Source organism: Simochromis diagramma, unplaced genomic scaffold (assembly GCF_900408965.1).
Source record: "Simochromis diagramma unplaced genomic scaffold, fSimDia1.1 OVJJ01000247.1, whole genome shotgun sequence".
Lineage (NCBI taxonomy): Eukaryota > Metazoa > Chordata > Actinopteri > Cichliformes > Cichlidae > Simochromis > Simochromis diagramma.
Window position 1 is genome coordinate 998,873 of NW_024386949.1, and position 19,630 is coordinate 1,018,502.

At 40.4% G+C, this 19,630-nt stretch overlaps 1 protein-coding gene across 8 annotated transcripts in view; it reads left to right on the plus strand.

Moving 5' to 3' along the window:
* Positions 1–19,630, plus strand: part of LOC120737653 (partitioning defective 3 homolog) — a 242,640-nt gene that overhangs the window by 32,850 nt on the left and 190,160 nt on the right. For 7 of the 8 annotated variants that reach the window (XM_040038476.1, XM_040038477.1, XM_040038478.1 and 4 more), the window contains one exon: positions 9,762–9,863. In XM_040038476.1, coding sequence (XP_039894410.1) covers positions 9,762–9,863 — 102 coding nt within the window. Of the gene's footprint in view, positions 1–9,761; positions 9,864–14,011; positions 16,096–19,630 lie in introns of those variants that run through there. The other variant, XM_040038482.1, reaches the window with a different exon arrangement.

Consider the following 19,630-nt stretch of genomic DNA (forward strand, 5'->3'; position numbering starts at 1 on the left):
TTTTAAAAAAGAAAAAAAAAGTTTCTCACCACCCAAAGACATAGTTTGGGGTTTATGGAGGCAGCACAGGCTCACTGCCATTACTGTGCTTACGTGAGTATTTACCCTCCACCCCCACCCTACCCCCAAGGCCTACGCTGAGCCAGGAAAAACTGAAAGCGTGTCAAGTTTATTAGCAGCCACAAGTTGCTTATTGGATTTCAGTGCAGCTGTGCCAGCTTCACTTGCATCAAGTGTCATGCAGCTTCACTCTAATGCAGACCTGACTAATTAATCAGATCAATAAATTCTATTGGAAGACGAATCCTCGCCTCAACATCGTACAAGAAAGCGACACTGCAACCGTAGATGGTTGTTCTACATCCATATCATTAAGGAGCGTGTGCGGTTTTCCTGACTTAGTTTGGTTCTCGAGAGCATCTCAAAGTGACTGTTTTAAAAGTTCAGACAATATAACCGAACTAAACAGCTGTTGTCGTTTTAAAATTGTTGGTACTTTGAGATTATCAAATTCTTTTGCATGTTATCTCCTTTCACTCGAGTTTAACGTGAAAACCTTTGCTCCCAGCATTCCCTGTGGTTCCATTGATTTTTCATTTATTTTTTGGCCTTATCTTGTTAACGTGCAACCAGTGTGAAGGTCATTATAGCGATGAGCTCGAAGACAATGCATTCAATTGATCATAATGAAGGCCTGAAGTCTGCTTTGCCTACAATGCTGTGGTCAACTGAACTCAACTATGTGTGTGTATATTTTTGTGTGACACACAAAATGACTTAGTTTGCAGCGTTTTCCCCCCATTTTGCACCTTATATACTACAAGTAACTTGTGATTTGTCAAATACACGACAAAAACCACGTTTTCATTTCATGGATTTGACTGCACACTCTTCCACTGCTTGATTTCTGTTATTTTTGAAACAGATTAAAATAAACAAATAATTTTTACTCCAAAAAATTTGAGTGGGATTTGCAGGCACTTGCAGTGAACTTCACATTTCTCTGATTTTTGTGGCTCCCATGAGCCACAATTTCCATTTACTCTTCTTTCCTCTCGGGCTTCTTTGGATTTTGCTGCATGTGAGGAATTAAAAGATGCAGGCTGCTTAATGATTGTTCATGATTCATTAAATTAATTGGGCTACAGGCGTAAATCTCCTGCGTCTTTCTCTTTGGATTGCAAGTGAAATCCTCTTTTGCATTTTTGCACAGGTATCTTTTTCCCCCCTCTGTTAATCAGATAAGTAATTTATAAGACGGAGAGCTCTCTCCTTGCACGACTCGGAGCAGTGGTTCACACATGCTGTAATAAAGATACCTTTGTTTGGTTTCTTTTAAAGCTTAATGCGCTGGATAAAGTCTGCTGATTAATCCTACCTGCCTAGTTTTAATGTTTGCTCCCAGACGGTGTAATTTTTGACTATTTTTGGAGAGTAATACGTTATGCTGTCAAGTGGTTGCCTGTTTTGATCAGATATGAGTGTTTCTTTGAATGGCAACATTGTTCTGTGTATGGCTCAGCACCATTTCTGTCTTTTCTCAGTTTATTATCCCTACGTTTCAGTTCCTGAGACAAAGACTTTAACATTAGCGGATTTGAATGGAAAGACAGAGCGATGGTGTTGGTGCCCCAGGAGTGATTTTGACACAGGGTATAATGGATAAGAAACATAATTCAAGACATTGCTGTAGTTGACCCCTGGTGATCGCTCTATGCTCATGCGTGTCTAATGATAGGAAGTGATGTTCAGGTTTTATTTAAATAAATTTACTGGTAAACTGTGGCATTTGTCATCAAGATCATAATGAAGTGATTCTGATTCAGGAAGTGAGCGAGTGCACAGAGAAGAACCTAACCTTTTCATTATCTGCACCTCTTTCCATTCAGAATGAATATTTATATGTGAAGACCACAGTTAGTCTGTTACTACATGGTGAGCATTGAGTCCTGACACATAAAGCAGAAGGAATGGTTGGTGCTTGAAGAGGACAGAACGAGTCAGAGTGATGTCATCAAAGCTTTCTGAAAACCTTGAGGACATGTATTTACATATATCATGCAACTCCCTAGGACATGTATCTTGCAAAAAATTTGGGGAAGAAGTGCTGAATTATCAAATGAACAAGCCCAGTATGTGGAAAACATCTTATTACAACACATAATGGGTTTTATTGGATGGTAAGAACAAAAGAAAGGAGAAAAATGGCTCTTATTATTTTGACATGGGTAGTGGGTTGGTCTTTGGGACCCCCAAACAATGAGAAAGAAAAGCCAATGGCAACACAACTCTGGGGTTAAAAGATTAATATCAAAGCACGAGTGAGGCTTTGAAATGATAAGCATGATCCAAGTGCACTGGTAAAGTTAATAATGTTAGTGTTGGTGTTCACTTCAGTGGAGCCCAGCAGGGCACTCGTTCAAATCGAACCCAAAGTGTACTCGACGTCAAACTGACAGCTAATAAAACGTATTATTAGATTACACACAGTCCTTACACTCGCACACGCGTATCGGTGTGCGTTTGTGCACACGTCTGTCTGCGGTTTTACACACATCGCGTAGCACTTTAGTGGCTTTTTCCAATTCCTGTTTCTCTTCTCACTGATGTCATTGTACTTGAATGAAAGGGTCTTTTGTACCTTACGCCAGCCTTACTTTGACCCTACAATCCAGGAAACGTACAGTGTGCTGCCCTACCGTGGCTGTGTACACATCCGAACAACAGATGTGATTGAAAGGGGATTTTGTCAGTCGTCATGAACGGAGCACTCACATTGTTTGTCTGCAAGATTGAGATGGGTGATAATATCTACAAGGTGACCTTTTCTCCTTTTTAAAAAAAGGGAGAAAGTCATCACTCAGATTGTTGTAAGCATGTTTTGTTTTTAAGGTTTTAAAATCACAGCTCTTATAAAGATGTTCTGTACAGTCTTGAGGAAACTTTTATTTATCCAGGGAGGGTTTGCCTGGAAAAATAAGCGTGTGCTTCCAGCAGTAACCCGCTTTGTATTTTTACTGTCAGCCTGAGCTGCTTATTACTACAATAGTCCTTCCTTGAGCAGTAAAAAGAAAACAGATTAGTATTTAGCTCCTTTTCACATATCACAGCAAGGTTACCTCATCACGTCTTGTACCAACATGAGTGCAAATGTATATTTATTCAAACGTTAAAAGGAGGCGGAGCTTTGTCCTGCTTATCGCCACATATCCATCCCCTGATTGTAAACTCCAGTTTATTTCCATGCAATTCTTCAAATTCAGCTCAATTCGGTTTAATTCAGTTTTGAGTTCACAGCAAGTGTCATCATACGAAGGTTTATATTCCAAGGGGAAAAAAACAAACAAAACAAAACATAACCCTGTTAGAACAGGAGCACCATTGATCTGATCGTGATCTTTGAGCAACCAGTTGGGGACATTGGGGAGGAAGACCTCCCTTGTGTTTCATGATACTTAACCTATATTGGCTATTATTCTATTATTTTATATGTTACCCTTCTGCCTTTTGAATGATAGAGAAAAATAATGGAAAAGTTTGTTGCTTGTATAGAAATATTATGCAATTTGTGTTACTGGGAGCAAGTTCAGGCAATGTACTCATTATACAGTCAGTGTACTCTACTGCTTATTCTTTCTCAATACTGTTTTTCTCAAGTTTTTCCTTTTTTTTATAAAGTTTTTGCATTATTAAGTTTTATTTTAAAAACATTTTCTGATATGGTTCTGGAATAGGTTACAGAGTCCGCGTTGAGACATGTTTTCACACCAGTAATCAAGACCTCTTCTAGTTGTTGGACCAGTGTTAACTGTTTGTTACGGATTGTGGTTCACGAAAGGTTTAAATCCTGTAATTTTTGGTTTGGAACAATCTGGAAAAATCCGAAAGTGTGGATGAAAAATCTAGCTTTCAATTGCAGACGCTAATTCAATTACAGGGAAAGAGATCTCTGACTTTTGCAAGCTACACGCATGAATCGGAGTCCTTTTGTTATTAAAAGGAAAATAGCGTATACAGAAAGTTAAACTGGGTGAACTGATAAAGTAAGTGAGGTTTATTGGCTGTTGTGAAATGCCAAGGTCAGGGAAACTACAGTGAGTTGAGCGTGCACACATTCATGCACCACTTAAGTGACAAAAACCCCACTGTGTGCTCTTAATCCACTGTTCATTAGTGGAGCCTGCTGTGAGGATAAAGCATGTGTTTGCCCTCGCCATAAGATGAGTGTCACATTGTCTTGATTTTTGGGAGCTTCCACCATCTCATTTCCTTTAAGTGACTTCCTCCCCAGGTCTCCATCTGGCCTGTGTTTAGAATCTACATGCTCTTAAATATTCTTTCAGATCTTCTGTGCTTCACAGCTCTTTCCTCTGCCCCATCTTCCTAAATTAAAAGGGAGGAGGAGAGAAGACTGCAGCAAAATGCATTTTTTAGTGACGGGGAAGCTCTCTGGAGAGTACAAAACGGTGTCACACTCAACTTGCAAATTAAAGTTGACACAACAAATGCTTTTGGATCTGCACTGATCCAGCACCGTAGGCTTTGAGTTGGGTAGATGTGTAGAGGATTCCCAGTAAAGGGGAACACTGCAGGCGACTTCTGAAATAATAAACACATTTTAATTCGTATAAAGCATAAGGCAGCAATCTGTTACTTTTATTAAAACAAAGATTTAAAAAAAATATGTTAAAAAATGACTGAAATGTTTGACAAAAGACAGAATAAAGAGCAAGGAGGGCTGAAAAGGGAGTTTAAAAAACAAAAAAGAGACCTCCTTTACAGTAAGACGAAGAGCAGACTGGTGGTAAATACAGGAGTAGGTGGGAACATGACCTACAGTTTGTCATGTCTCTTTTGTGGCACAGTAATGCATAACCACTGCAAGAGATCATAACAAAACCCAAACCTTTGGCAAGAACACAGAGTGTCTACAAGCTCTGACACACTGTGCAGCAGAAGGCTGGATCTGGCAGAACAATGCTGCGTTTCTTTAAGGCACACAGGAGTGTCTTTGGCTCAAAATTCACCCCCAAAAAACCTCTTTATGATCTGCTCAACAAAGGGATGATTGATAGAGAGTGAACATTTGAGAACTGGTTTCATTCAGCCCCGAGGTGAACACAGTTCAGTTTCACAAGTTTGCATGTACCTAGAACATTTTTAATCTGTGCCACTGAAGACAAGTTGGTATCTGCGGTCAGGTGACACACTGAGTTTTTTCTAACTATAGTAAACAGTGTCAATGTCACAAAATGCCTGAATACCAGGTAATCTGTGCTAAAGCCTCTAACCTAACAGCATAGATTGTTTTCTGTGTGAGAACTGTGAACACATAACCCTCTTTAGCCAAAGTTTAAACAACAAAAACTCTATGGCTTTAATTTTGTCCATAGTTTTATTAATTTCTTCAAAATTAAAACCATTACCATCAAATAAAGCTCTAAAAGCTCTTTTCTGGTTAAATCTGGACTGAGTTTGTTAAAATCTGAGTGTCATTGGCTCATTTTGGGGTTTTTTAATTCTTCTGGCCATGGAATAAATAAAATGTTTATAGTTTAACCCGGCTACAAAAAATTTTTACTTCTGTACTTCCTACAGAAATAAAATAATTGGCATGAAGACTGTGATGCACTTGTTTATTGGATAATTGCTCACACCATCGAGGTTGGCGCTCTAGATTTTCATTCCGAGGTGTCTATGTCATCCCAGTTGGTCCCCTGTAAATCTGACTCACTTGAGTCTGATGAAGTGGAGGAGAATGAGGCGAGCATGTTTTGAAACACCTGGGTAAAATCTTCTAAAACTTGGAGCAACCTCACAGTAGAGTTCTCCGAGTCATCTGTGTCTGGGCTCGCTGCAGCTTCAGGTGGTACAACAGAAGGTGATGAGGAGGAACTGCTGGGCAACAGCTCTTCAGTGCTTTCCATATAGTCTTGAATCAGAGCAATTGGAGAGTCTCTGCTGTCATTTTCAAAGCTTTGTCCACCCTCACTCACCAAGTAGTGCTAAAAATAAAGAAATCGTTTCTGCCACCAACATCATTTATGATTTATTGTGGCATAAAATACAAAGCTATTCAATGTTTCAGCTATAACACTATTTAATCACCTAAAATAACCTTACCTCCATGTCTATAATTGCGTTGTTTAAGTAGATGTTTTCAAAGTTCACCAGATTGTCATGCAGGCAAACAAGATCCCTGTAATTCGCCTCGCTGCCTTCGTCGTCAGATTCACCGTAACTCCAGAGTTTTTTAGCCTCGTCGTCACTCTCGTCCGATTCGAAGTATACGCTGAGGTCTTCCAGAGACATTGTGGTGCAAAGTCTCGTACAGCACAATGCTGTGATCAGAATGAGTGTTGCTACGATAAATCCACGTATTGTTTTGTATGCTGGACAACAGTTTGGTGCTTTGATTTGAAAAGTACTGTAGAGTTCTGGACTGATGCTGTTACTTCAGCTCAGGAATACAGTTTCCTCATTTAAACAAACAAACAAAAGCTTGTCCTGATAGTTTCATTAATGTCCTCAAAATTAAAATAACTACCATCAAGTAAAAACACAGCCCTTATTTGCATGTATTATTCACCTTATTGTTATTCTTGTTTAACACGCTGTGCGTGAGAAGTTGTGCACTGAAAGTATTAAAACATAGTTTTTTCTTTTTCTTGTCCTTACATGCAAATGTCTCTTTCTCCTCACACATTTCTTGTACTGGACAAATTCCAAGGCTGCTACATGTGATGCAATTTATGTCATATAAATGTGTTATTGGGACTCTGTGAAAATAGTATCGTGTAAGACCTTGAAAGATTTGTTATTGAAAAGCAAATTTTTTTTTTAAGGCCTATATTTCACATCATTTTGATGGCTTCCTGTTAAACAGGCGGCTTTATTTATGCTGTAAGAGATCAAATGTTAAAAAAAAAATCTATATCTTATTAAATGATTCAGCATTTTTCCAGGCTTTTTTCCCTTTATAGTTAAAAATTGTAACATATTGTAGAGTATCTTGCGAAATACATCGAGTTAGTCTGCGTCCACAACTTTGCATACAGTGTCTTCGTCACATGTCAGTACACTCAGGACTGTGTAATACCATTTGAATACTTCTCAACTGTGGACACTGGCACTTCCAGACATTCCTTTTCACGGTGTCAGGGAGATCTTGGTGCTCACGACTCGGCATTGTCTCGCTAAAACGTAGTGATGGGCTTCCCCTGCTGCCAACCTGTTTGCCTTGGCCTCCTTTCAAGTCTGCTGTTGGACTGTTGAGGGCTCCAATAGTTTAGATCGGTCCTCCTTTCTTTAGCAGAGAGCTTCAGCAGAATAATGTCGTGAGAATCTCAATGAGGCCCAGAGGGATCAAACTAGAGTGAGAAAGAAGATGCCACATTAACTTGTTTGTAATGTTTTGTTTTGTTTTTCTCTCTCCGAAAGTCGAGCGAGACAGTTTGAGGGATGATGTGCACAGAAAGTTGTAATACCCACATCAGAGAGCTGTTATGTTGAAACATTGTTTACTATGTGACTTAGTCCCTTGTCTTAAGTCTGGCACTGTGACATTTTGCTGTGAGCTATTTTTGCGCGATGAACTTGGCACCACAGAACGACACACAAACGCACACATCAGTTTTCTCTTTGTGCCCAAACCTGGTCTGTCCCCACACTGACATACTATAGGGGACTTTAAATGGATTGTGCTGCTATGTGCACTTATTATGTGTGACTATCTTCTTAAAGCCTCAACTAAAGAGCAGGCTGGATTAGTATTACTTTTTAAATCTGCATCCTTATTATCTTAAAGTGCATTAGATACATTGTATATAAATATTCTAATAAGCTGATGGGTTATCGGGGTCATTCTCAAATTGACGTAACAGTTTTTGTAAAGTAGGTAAAATCCTGGCTTTTTAAGCCATTCTTGAACGCTCACTCATTGTTAATCATAAACAATAAATCAAAGTGTTTAGATTTTATGGTTTTTGGGGAGACGCCCCAGTTGATTCAAAACAAAACAGTAAAATGCGTTTTGGCTGAACTGGCTTAAAGGCAGTGGCTTGTGGCTTTCTTTCCCACAACAAACACAAAAGTTGGACGTGCTGGCTCTGTTTCAGATGAATACTTTGGACTGAATGCTTTCAGTTATAACAGGCAGCGATAAATTAAAAAAAAAAAAAAGTTCTTGAGCACACACAGAAACCTACAGTAATTCGTTTGCATTGGCTTGTTTGCAGATGTAGTTCTGGTGAGTGCTGGCTACTGCTTTTCTGTGTCAGATAAGTTTTACAGCTTAGCTTTGATTTCCAGAACTTCCATCTTTTATTTATAGTCGCATACAGCAGAGTGTTCCTAATAAACTTCAAGTTTCATTTTGTTACAAACCCTCTGTGTTTGAGGTCTCCATTTCTTTTTAAACTAGTGTTTCTGAGACAGTGATGCTTTAGGATGGTTCACTGTTAATGATTACGGTTCAGTCACTACTAAAGTCTGGTCTGGCCAAACTTCTTTTTCATTTTTTCCTTTATAAAATCGCTGACATTAAATGTTTTGTGTGTTTGTGTCTGAGATCCATCCTTTAGAATCCACAGGGTCTTTGTGTGTGGGGTTGCACAAAGTGACACTGGCTGTAATAAACTATGACATCTGTCACAGCAGCGAGTGGGTGAGTTAAAGAGAAGCTAAAAAAGAGCAACACATGAAAAATACTAATGCAGCTGTTTGAATTGTCGTGTTTTCACTGAGTGCTTTTAGACTCAGACTATCAAAACTATCATTGCTGTATAGTTGCATTTTTTCCCCCCCCAAAAAATCAGTTTCCTTCTCCGAGGCAGGCCTGTCATGTAGTATTAGTTTGCCAGTTAAACACATCAGACGTGTGTCTGGTGCCCTTTTGCAGTGAGCTGCGTGTGTTGCAGTGGAGTGGAACCGTATAAGTGGGTAATGAGGCTGTAACCCTCAAGGCTGCTGTGTGTGTGGGACGAAGCCAAACAGTCACTTCAAAAGTTAATACTTTGTCAAATGATGCCAGGACACTGGGCACTTCCATGCATGTGCACTCGACTCGTTCTCCCCTTTAGCTTGGAGCAAGTTACATGTGCACATGTTTTTGCGTGTCAAGACCCAGGGAGGGGGCTTTACAATCATCTGGGAGTTGGATTTCCTATTTAGAACTGCGTGATGGCGGTAATACTCTACCTTTTATCCCTGCCTTATATTGTTATTGTAAAGCTACATTTTTCTATAATTGTACAGTGTCTTTTTCTTTCCCCTCTCTTTTCTTAACCCTTCATGCACCCTTGCCTTTATTCCCACTTATTTCAATCAAGCGTGACCTTTGCGTGTGCTTTTCATGTCAGAAACTTTGACACGTAATTGAACTTGATTATATAGTAATGGTGGGTGGCATTCCTCGCAGGTCTCGATGACTGTGATAGTCTTGCTTTAAAGAGCCAACAATGATGAGATGAGCGGCATCTCAAAGTGTTTGGAGTGTCCGCTGGTGGACTCGTGTAAGCTCCAAAGAGATTTCGAGGGATTTTCAGTCATGTCTACTTTTCTACTAAAACCCTTCATGATTTTTATGCTTTAAGGTTGTATGTACTCATTTCTTTGCATTTAAAATATAAAATGAATAAAATGGGTCTTGAAGGTCATTTGGAATATATGCATCTTCTTACAATTGCTGCCACACATTTTCATGTGTCGGGTCATTTTAAAACGACTGTTGATTTTGACCTTGTTGCCTCCTTGTTCTGCAGGATGCCAGCTACTGGCTGCAGGTTCACCGGTTGGAGCATGGCGATGGGGGAATCCTCGACCTGGATGATGTGCTTTGCGATGTGGCTGATGACAAAGACAGGGTGAGTAGACATGAAGTCTTTAAAAATTTTCTTTTTTTTCTGTTTTCCAAGGCACAGGAAGTGCTCACTAACCAGACAGATAAGAGAATTTGTTGTGCACCAAAGCGCCTCTTATCGGTTTCTGGATTTTCATTAATGCCGTCGTTAACCATCTCTTTAATCAGTTAAACGCTCCCCATATATTTACATGGCCTCGCCTATCTCTTGGTAAATCTAAGTTAAACAGATCGAGCAGTGTGCTTTACTTTAGAGCTCCTGAACCACGACTTTCTGAGGTCAGGAATGTAAATATTCAGTTGTTTTCTTCCCAAAGTCTACAGCTATCAAACTAGGCACTCATCATTTGTGCGTGCAAATAAACTCCAACCTCCCTGACTGTGTTGCCATTCTGATTCAGGTCATGGTGGTTGTGGGGGGTGTTATGGTTAAAAATCCCAAAAAAGAACAATGAAGGACAAAAAAGTTGGTCCAGAAAAAAAAATATTTGTATAGATAACTGAAACATTTTTTTTACTGCTGTTATTCATGAGCAGCGTCTCAGCCACTGGTGGTGTGCGACAATTTTGGGAGAGTGTGTCATGATTTATGAGTTTGATCGTCGACTTGCAAATTCTGAACACATTTTAACGGCTACTAAATCACTGTGATTTTGACTTTCTACAATAATTAGTTAATGCAACAAAACCCCCGTCCACTTCTTATATAGTTCTTTGGAGACCTGGAATGTAAATCTGCCCGTCTGTGAAGCACTTTGGGTCGACTTCTGTCGTTTAAATGTGCTCTAGGCTATAAAAAAATAGATGCGACACTCAACTCAGCATTTTTATAGTGAAAATTTTAAGTACATTTTCATTTAAAAAATGATAATAATTGCACAATTCAGTGGCCTACATACTAAACTTAAAGGATAGAAAGTATCAATCCTTTTGAGCCAGTATTGATCCAGTACCAATACCAGGATTGGTATCGACGCTATCGATATTTGGATCTCCCACTTCTATTCGCTGCACTCATTTGTTTTCAGCCAATCAATGCCAGGTATTATTTCTAAGCGGTTCATTTGAGCGAGCAATCTGAAAATATATCGAGAGTCTCTGTGAGGTATTCCACTGGAAACAGACTTCTGCACATAGATAAAAACTACTGATTGTATTTTCAAAGATGAAGAGCTGATTTTTCCAAAGGTGCTAACAGTTTTAGAAGTCGTAACATTTGGTAGAAGTTTGGGGACCCAAACACGAAAACTCCAGCTAAAGTTAAAGTAAGAATTGAGATTTCAGGTGCACAGGATCTACTTAACTTCTCCCATCTGCTCTACAGTCAGTGGCTCAAAGGAGTCTTTGTGCTTTCTGTGGCGCACACTCTCTCATGCAACCCTTTCAACCTTTGTTTATAAGCCCTCATGCCTCAGTGTTTATCTGCACGTTTGTGAGTTCATGTGTTTACGTGTGCACCCTTACAACGAGCTGTCATCATGCTCATCTTTTCGCATCCCTCGGTCTTTTATGCTCGGCTTTCATTGGTCCCTGCAGGCGTTTCGCGCAGAAGAGTGTGCGTACATTTCATGCATGACAACCTGTCAGCCTCGCTGACACACATCTGCATCACTCTCACCGCTATGACACAAAATCCTTTGCGGGTGGATGTTTTGCTTTTCTACTAAGTTTGAACGTACACAGGCATCAGCCATAAGAGCAGAAGCACCCGTTTAATGTAGTGTAGCAGAACATTAAACAGCAGAACGTGACATTGTAACGAGATGTTACCCTTTCTATATTAGCCCAGTGAGCGCTTGAAGAGATGCTCTTCCTTTTGTGTAATTATTTATGATGATGACAAAGTGATAATGTTACACAGCTAATACAGACGCTACAAATAAATGGGGATTTTTTTAAAATATAAATTGTTTATGTTTATAATGTGGCTTTATCAAGTGGCGCTCATACCAAAAGAAATATCCCTTATAAGGATGTGAAACAGCACCACAACCAGCTTTCTAAACATTCTTTCAAGTACCAGCGATGTCAGGGAACCTTAATATTTTTACTTTTAAATTTAAATTTGTCATCAGTAGTTTTAAATGTTCTCCCATTGTTTTTAGTTTTTTGAAAACTGTGGATTTGTGTAGATTTAACACTCCAACAGGAAGAGTCTGATGTGCTTTTTACACTGATCCACATTCATGTACACTTAGCGCGAGAAAAGAGGGGAAACGTAGGGACATCAAACATGCATGAGTGTGAGTGACTCCGTGTGTCCCACTGAACATGACTGGTGGTCTCCTGGCAGCTGTGACTCATCTCTGCCATTGCACAGGAGCTTTTTAAAGACTGGAAGGAATGTCTGGCCCATCACACAAGGACACTTTTATTAGCTTACACTGGAATGAAATGGGCTGCGTGTAGTGCTCATCTGGGGAATACAAGTATATACAACACAGTTTAATACTTTACCGAGTGTTTGTGTCTGTATCTGTGGAAGCACCTTTAAGTATAAAGTGTGTATTTAACACAGTACAGTCAGTATCATCGTTGCCAGAAAAAAGTGGCAGTTTGAACTCACAGAGGGAATATTTTTTCAGATGCCATCTTTTCCTTCTTTCATCGGACTTCCTTCCTTTCCCCCCTTCATACCATATTTTCTATGAACTGTAACAACATCAATAACTAAGTATCTACTTTGGCTGCTGACTCTCTTTATAGTTCATAATTCAGTTAGTAGTCATTGCTTGTGGTCATAGAAGATACCTGTTTGATTGGCTGGATGGTTTAAATGGTATTACTTGGGACATTCACTAGAATAGAACAGAATATCCCTTAATTGTCATTGTACATGTGCAATGAAATTGTGGGTGCTCCACACCAACAGTGCCAGAATAAAATATAAACAGTAGACAAAAAGAATAAGTAGCAAGCAGGGGAAATGTATATAATCAAGAGGGATACATAGAAAAATAAGAGAAGGGCACAAATTAGGGAAGAAGTTGCAAAGTGCTTGGAAGTAGTGCAAAGAAAAGCCTGACTAGAGTCCATGTGTGAGTGACCCGAGCGAGGTGGGTTACTCGGATCATGGCTCAGAGTGGTGCAGTGAGTGGGCTGGGGTGGGGTTAGGGTTAGGCCCAGGGCAAGGAGCTGTTAGTGAGACTGGAGGTGCGGGACCTGATCGACCTGAGGCGCCTACCAGAGGGCAGCGGGTCAAACAGGTGGTGGACGGAGTGCTGTGATGGCCCAGGTTTTACTGAGACAGGAGGATCTGCCGATGACCTCCAGGGGTGGCAGAGGGCAGCCAGAGGGCAGTATTAATTATACTGTCTGCAGCCTCCCTGTTCTCAGTACAGCATTACTGTACTATATGTGCTTAATGTATTTAAATAACTCAGTCAAGGAACAATATTAATTGCAAGTGAATGAGCTAATTATTAAATAGAAACCAAATCTCTCTCTTGCTCTCTCTTTCTAGTCTTATGCTGTGGCTCCCTCTTCCCTTTCTCCCCTTCATGTTCATGTTTATTAGCCATATGGAGGTGTGGTAGTTAATGTGTGGTGAAAGCATGATAGGTGAAGCAAAACTGGAATTATAATGGAGTCTTAAAAATATATATATATATTAAAAAATGTATGACTTCTTTTTCACTCGGGCGACCCAACACTGTACATTGTTACTAATGGAGATCATGAAGCGTCTTGCTTTGATTGGATTACATGAAAGTGGAAATTTTTCTGCTACTTTGCGATGGATAAGTACAGCTGTACAGTAGTCACCTGCAGACACAGTGTACGTGCTAAGGTTTGGCCTGCAACGTAAAAATACTTTGATCATCCTCACCAATCTTTATTGTGTTGTCTAAAGTCCAGGGGCAGTACATTAATAGTTACCTAAGACATGCACACACTCTTCTGCACTGCAGCGCACACACGTGCAGTCTTGGCAGCACAACACTACCCAGCATTACCCACCTTATATCTTCCCCTCGTGCTTGCATTGTTTTTTTTTTTTCCAGGAGCCCAACGAAAATAACTATCCAGTTCTCTTTGGTCTCTTCTGACGCGCACCCACCGACGTACCCCGGGAGTCTTGATGACAGACTTGTCCCTACACAAACTCCTGCAGCGATGTCACAACCCTAAGTGACGGCACCTGGGCTGTGCCAGCACCGCATTCCTCTGAGCGCGTGTGGTGTCAGGGTGTGCCGCACAGCTGCGCTTGCCTTCACTCCATCGCTGACACGTCTGGCCCCGGTCAGCATGGTGTCTGGCTCTGTGACAGGCGCACTGAATATTTAGCTCCGTGTGCCGGGGTGTGCGTGTGCAGACATCTGTGCCTTCTTCAAACATGTTAAATTTACACAGCGTCTTCATTGCATCGGTGTTTAACTTGGATGTGGAAAAGTTTGAGTGTTTTTGTACGTTTTGTTATGTTTTGATTGATACGATACACTGAACAGAAAGACCGAGTGATGTTCCTTGTATACTAGTTCTGGCTTGAGTTTGCCTTATGCATGTTTTTGATTTTGATCCAGGCGATATCTTAGTCTGAGCTGAATATAGAAGAGTTTTCCCGTGTAGGAGACGAATAGACACAGACAGGAGGGGCCGCTGGGTTAAATAAACCCAGAGAAGTTTCTTAAAACCACTCCATCAGTCTTCTGTTTATCTTGTCACAGAATATCAACAGACGAGCAGGCTACCACTCACAGTTGGCGTTGCGTGTGCATGTGTGTGCATGTGTGTGCATGTGTGTGCATGTGTGGAATCGGAGCAATATGATCCTTGTGAGCAAGTGTGCTGACTGTCATTCATGCCTTTGCAGGGCTTGCTACTAAATTACTTAGTGTTACTTTCTTTGAAGCTTTTTTTTGTGCATAATTTAAGATTTTAATGTTGACACTATTAAAAATATATTTAATAGCTTTTGTGCAAGAACTAAATATTTAAGAAATGATCCCATTGGTGGAAGATATGATAATAAATATAGCTTGAAAACAAGGCTGCCACCTATTTAAATCAAAAAGAAGCGTTTACACGTATTGATCTAAAGTCTTTGTATTTGTTGTGTCTGTGGTTGGTATTGATTTTTCTAAGTGCATGCACTAGGATGGGGAAGTGCTGTGAAACTGATCCCCTCTGAGGCCTCTTAAAGGCAGATGCTGACTGATGCTGAGTATGGAGATTTTTTTTTTTTTCCTCAGATAGGAAACGGGTCATATTGGAAAGAGAGAGGAGCGCTTGGGAATTGAAGGGTGTAGTGAAATATTTTCAGTAAAACTGATTATGTATTTCTCACATTATACTCTCATTGCCTTGTTGTTTGGGGAGGATTTTTGTCCAGATTATGAATCGAACCTTAGACAGATACTGCCGATCTGAGCCACCTGAGCGTGAAAAAGAAAGTTGTTTTTTAAAAACCATATAGGGAGATGGATACCGTGGATGGTGCTGCTGCGAGGCGGATTTTGGTTTGGACCACTGCCTGTGTGGAGCTGTTCCAACAACAGTTGGTTGAGATATATGTATCAGATGACCTCTCATCTATGTGGTGGTTAAAAAGTAACAAAAATAGCATCTTACATACTGAAATAAATTCTGTCGTTTGCAAGTGAGAGTTTTCTTTAATATTTCAGCAATTGTCAGCTTCATGCCAGTCAGCAGCAGCACTGAAAAAAGCTCTGGTTGTAGAAGGCACTGTGTACTTCTACTTATACAGCTGCGTGTTTGCTGTTTATGACTTTTATCCTGTTTTTCAAACTCCTGGAGCTGCTGCTGTAAACAGAAAATGCATAAGCTTCTGTGTACTTTCTGTTCACTTCTAGTTCTAGAGAAAGCCCTCTAAGAACTCGTGGAAAACTAAAAGTGCAGGATGCAGAATACGATATGACTATATAATATAAATATTTCCCCAACAAACAGAGAGGTTGTCTTGTTTTGGACTGCTAAAACACATCTCGCTTTTACCAAACTACGGCCGACCGGGCCCCTCCTCCAGGCCTCAGTGATCCTCCTCAGGGAGTGTTAGTGGTGACCTCATTTATTCCAGGCTAGCCCTCCTCCTTCTCTTCCTCCTCCCTTTCTCTCTTCCCTCTTTCTAGCCTCCTAATGAGAACAAGATGACAACTTTATACCAGAATCAGATGGGTGACACAGAATTTTTCTGAGCAAGTCTTCCTGCATGAGTCGAGGGGGTGGACACAGAAAGAGCAATCAACTCTAGAAATGCTATGCATGAATATATGGAAGTGACTGCCTTTTTCAAAAAGTTAATATAGTATCTTAACTATTTTCAGTTGCGTGTAAGTGTCAAAATGTTTTTTTCGCATTTGTGTTGAGGCGAGTAGACACACAAAAAGTAGAGTTTGAATGACCGTTTTTTGCTGGCAGATGTCAGAATTAATATTCAGAGTAATTACAAATGATTTTATACTGGCCAGTACATACAAACATATACATTTAGTATAATACAGACTGTATATTGAGCCATTGTAACACATGCACAACAGCCCTGAACTCAACTCGACGTCACCCGACAGAGGCGCCAGTGTCTGGCGCAGTCATACGCACGTTAGTTGCTCTTTAACCTGCCTGCTCCTTACTGAAGTCTGATGTGCAAATAATGCCGCTAAAGGTCCAGTACATAACTGCATGCATTATATCTGTGATTGCATTATTGCGGGGTCTTTGCCTTACAATATAAAGCACCTTGGAGCGACTGTTGCAGTGATTTGGCGCTACATATAGATAAAATACCAAACACAAGCCCACATGCTCAGGCACGATGGAGAACCAGTATTTATGTTCTCTGCCGACGTTATGATGAAATCTGATTTATGGTTCCTTCATAATTACGTTATGACTCCAAAAAGATCAGAGTCAGACTCTTCACTATGATGAATGTGATATTAACATCGATCAGATTACCTATTTTGGAGTCTTGTCAAAACAGTCGTGCCCAACCTCGCCTTGTCGTTCCGTGTGAAGCAACACGAAGCTTTTTATGAAATGAATTTACGCGTACTTGCTGGATTGATGACATCCACTTGGCTTGCCATCAGTGCGGAGTTTAGCATGTTTGTCTTAACAAGCACTTACTCTCTCCCTCTTTGTAAACCGTTTAAGCTCGTTGTTTGGAGCGCGTTTAATAGCCGTAGCAGACGTACTTGTTTAAACAGAAGAAATGTTGCAAATGTTAGAGCTGTTTAAACTTCGGAGGTGTGTTTCCGCTGCTGTGCCTGGTCATGTTTCAAACAGCCCACCTCTTGTGCTCTGCAGACAGTGGCTTCACTCACCCGACAGATGAATACTATGGCGTTATTTTTGTGCCACAAATTTATGAATTTAGGTTTTCTTGACCATAATTGAATTCTTTAGGAAGTCTATGCAATCTTTAAGCCTGTATCAGTGAAATGTAGGCCTTTTCTTCATACGGTCTTTGAACTAGTCTGTATCGTGTACAAATCATAGGTATACTGTCTTGGTTGGTATACAGTTCTGTCTTTGTGCTTCCCAGATGAAAATCAGCGTTAGACTGTTTGATGTTGCGATGAATTTGTGACTTCTTCGTAGGTCTTCCTGCTTTAATTAGTTGCAGTATGCTGGCATTGATGCCACACATTTAATAGCCTATTACCTCTAAATCAGGGCGACAGACCGGCAACCTGTCCAGATTGTACCCTGCCTCTCGCCCTATGACAGCTGGGATAGGCTCCAGCCCCCCCAACGACCCCGACAAGGATAAGCGGAAGAGGACGGATGGATGGAATTACCTCTAAATAATGAAGTGAAAATCAACATTTTAAACATATATTTTTGCTGAACGGAGTCAAATGTGTGCATGCACAGTGTCAGTATATGAGCAAGTAAATAAAATCACTTGTCTTCTTTTCTTTACAAGTCATCCGTTCTTACTGTGCATGTTTATATTACGAACATGATTAAAATAAATAGGATTTATGTGTCACAGTTAACTTAGCTGACCTATTGTTGCTGTTATGGACTCATTATCATTAAAAAAAGGTCACACTGCCTACGAGCTGCAATAATTGGTTATGTGTGAAAACCATGGTCTCAATTTCTTCTATAATTAACATCAGATTGCAGATTGCTTCATCATAAATTTGTAAGATTGGGACAGAAAAAACAGTTTAAATAAGATTCTTCTATACCTCCTATGCCCCTAATAAGCCGTCTATTATTCACAGTGCTGTGCGGAACGATTACTCACCCACACTTAAGCAGTCTCAGCACTTCACCTCGAGTAACTGTCACCCACACGAATCCAGAGTAATGATTACTCAAGTGTGTTTGTGTGTGCATGCATATGTGCGTAGACTTCCTGCACGTTAAGTGCATTTGCACTCTGTGCATTGTCTTATGCGTTCATCTTTTGTATTGCGGGTCCTTCAGCATAATTGCAGGTTAGCAGTGAGGTAAGCGTCGCCGGCTGTCATCTCCTTCTGTGGTAACAGTGTGGTGAGTCTTCGCTTCCCTGCCTCGTTCTGTGTCTGATACGGTCAGAGACCAGAGAACCGACAACACGGCCTGAGCTCGACAACACCGTACATGGACATGGAGAAATAAATCCATGTCACGCTGAAGAGCGTAGGAAAAAATCCAGTCGCTTTAAAAAGTAGACTGACTGACATTGTAATAAACTATTACTGAGCTCTTAAAGATTCATTACTCATAAACGCCACTCTCTGTCGTCATGGTGATAAAGTGAAATTGGATTGAAAACTCTAAACTGAGGAAACATAGCTTACGCTGGCCGTTGTAACCATATACACTGTTTTTGAAGCTAAAAATGGTACTTCACCTCTATTTATATTGAACACGTCGGTTCACATCCGGCATAAATACCTCGTGCATTCACTTAATTGTATCATCTCATTTTAGCACAGCTTTAATTCAGCGTCCCGTACCGGTTTTAGTTCAGTGCTGCCCACCAGCAATGCAAGCTCATTTAAACTTGGCACAGGGAGCTTTCAGCCTGGCAACTAAACATTGATGAAACTAAAATAAGAGTGATGAGCTGAGGTGTTTTAGCAGGGCACCCAGAAATCCCAATATTCAAACATTCCTTGCATGACTGCTGCTGTTCAATGTATTTCTGATTTTTCTCACTTTGTGTTAAATTGATGGCAATGTAGTTCACATGACCCCCTGTAAGAAAAGTCAAACTATATGGATTTTTGTTTAGAATAGTTGAATAAGAATATGCTTTTATAGCAAAAAGAAAGAAAAACATAAATTAACTCAAAAGATTTGAACAAAAGGCAGCAGCTGCCAAAGAGAAAAGACTTTTGTTAATCCGTGAACCACACATTTGACTAAAACCTGCTTTCGCAGGAATTTGCATTGGCCTTGAGGTTTTTAATCTTAATTTGTGATAGAAAACTGTCAGGAGGAAACAAAGACTACGCGTAAGGAGTCAACAGGAGTGTTTGGATTACAGCGTCTCACAACAGATGTTTTTGTGTCTCTGTGTTGGCGGTAATGAGATTATGACTCCCCTCGCCCCCGCCTCCCCTCCTTGTCTCCTTTATCTCTGCTCCTCCATCCACTCTCTTCGCCATCCATCTCTCTCTGCTTTTTCTCCCCTGCCTCAATGCTTGATTTCCTTTTTTGTGTGTGTTTTTTGCTTCCCCACCACAATAGTGTTTTTGGCAGGATATAGTCAAATATTGAACTACTGGCTCCGTGTTGTACTTAGGTTTTGTGCGGTAATATAGTCCTCATATAAAAATCTTCAACTATCATGATTGAGGAAGAGTAAGA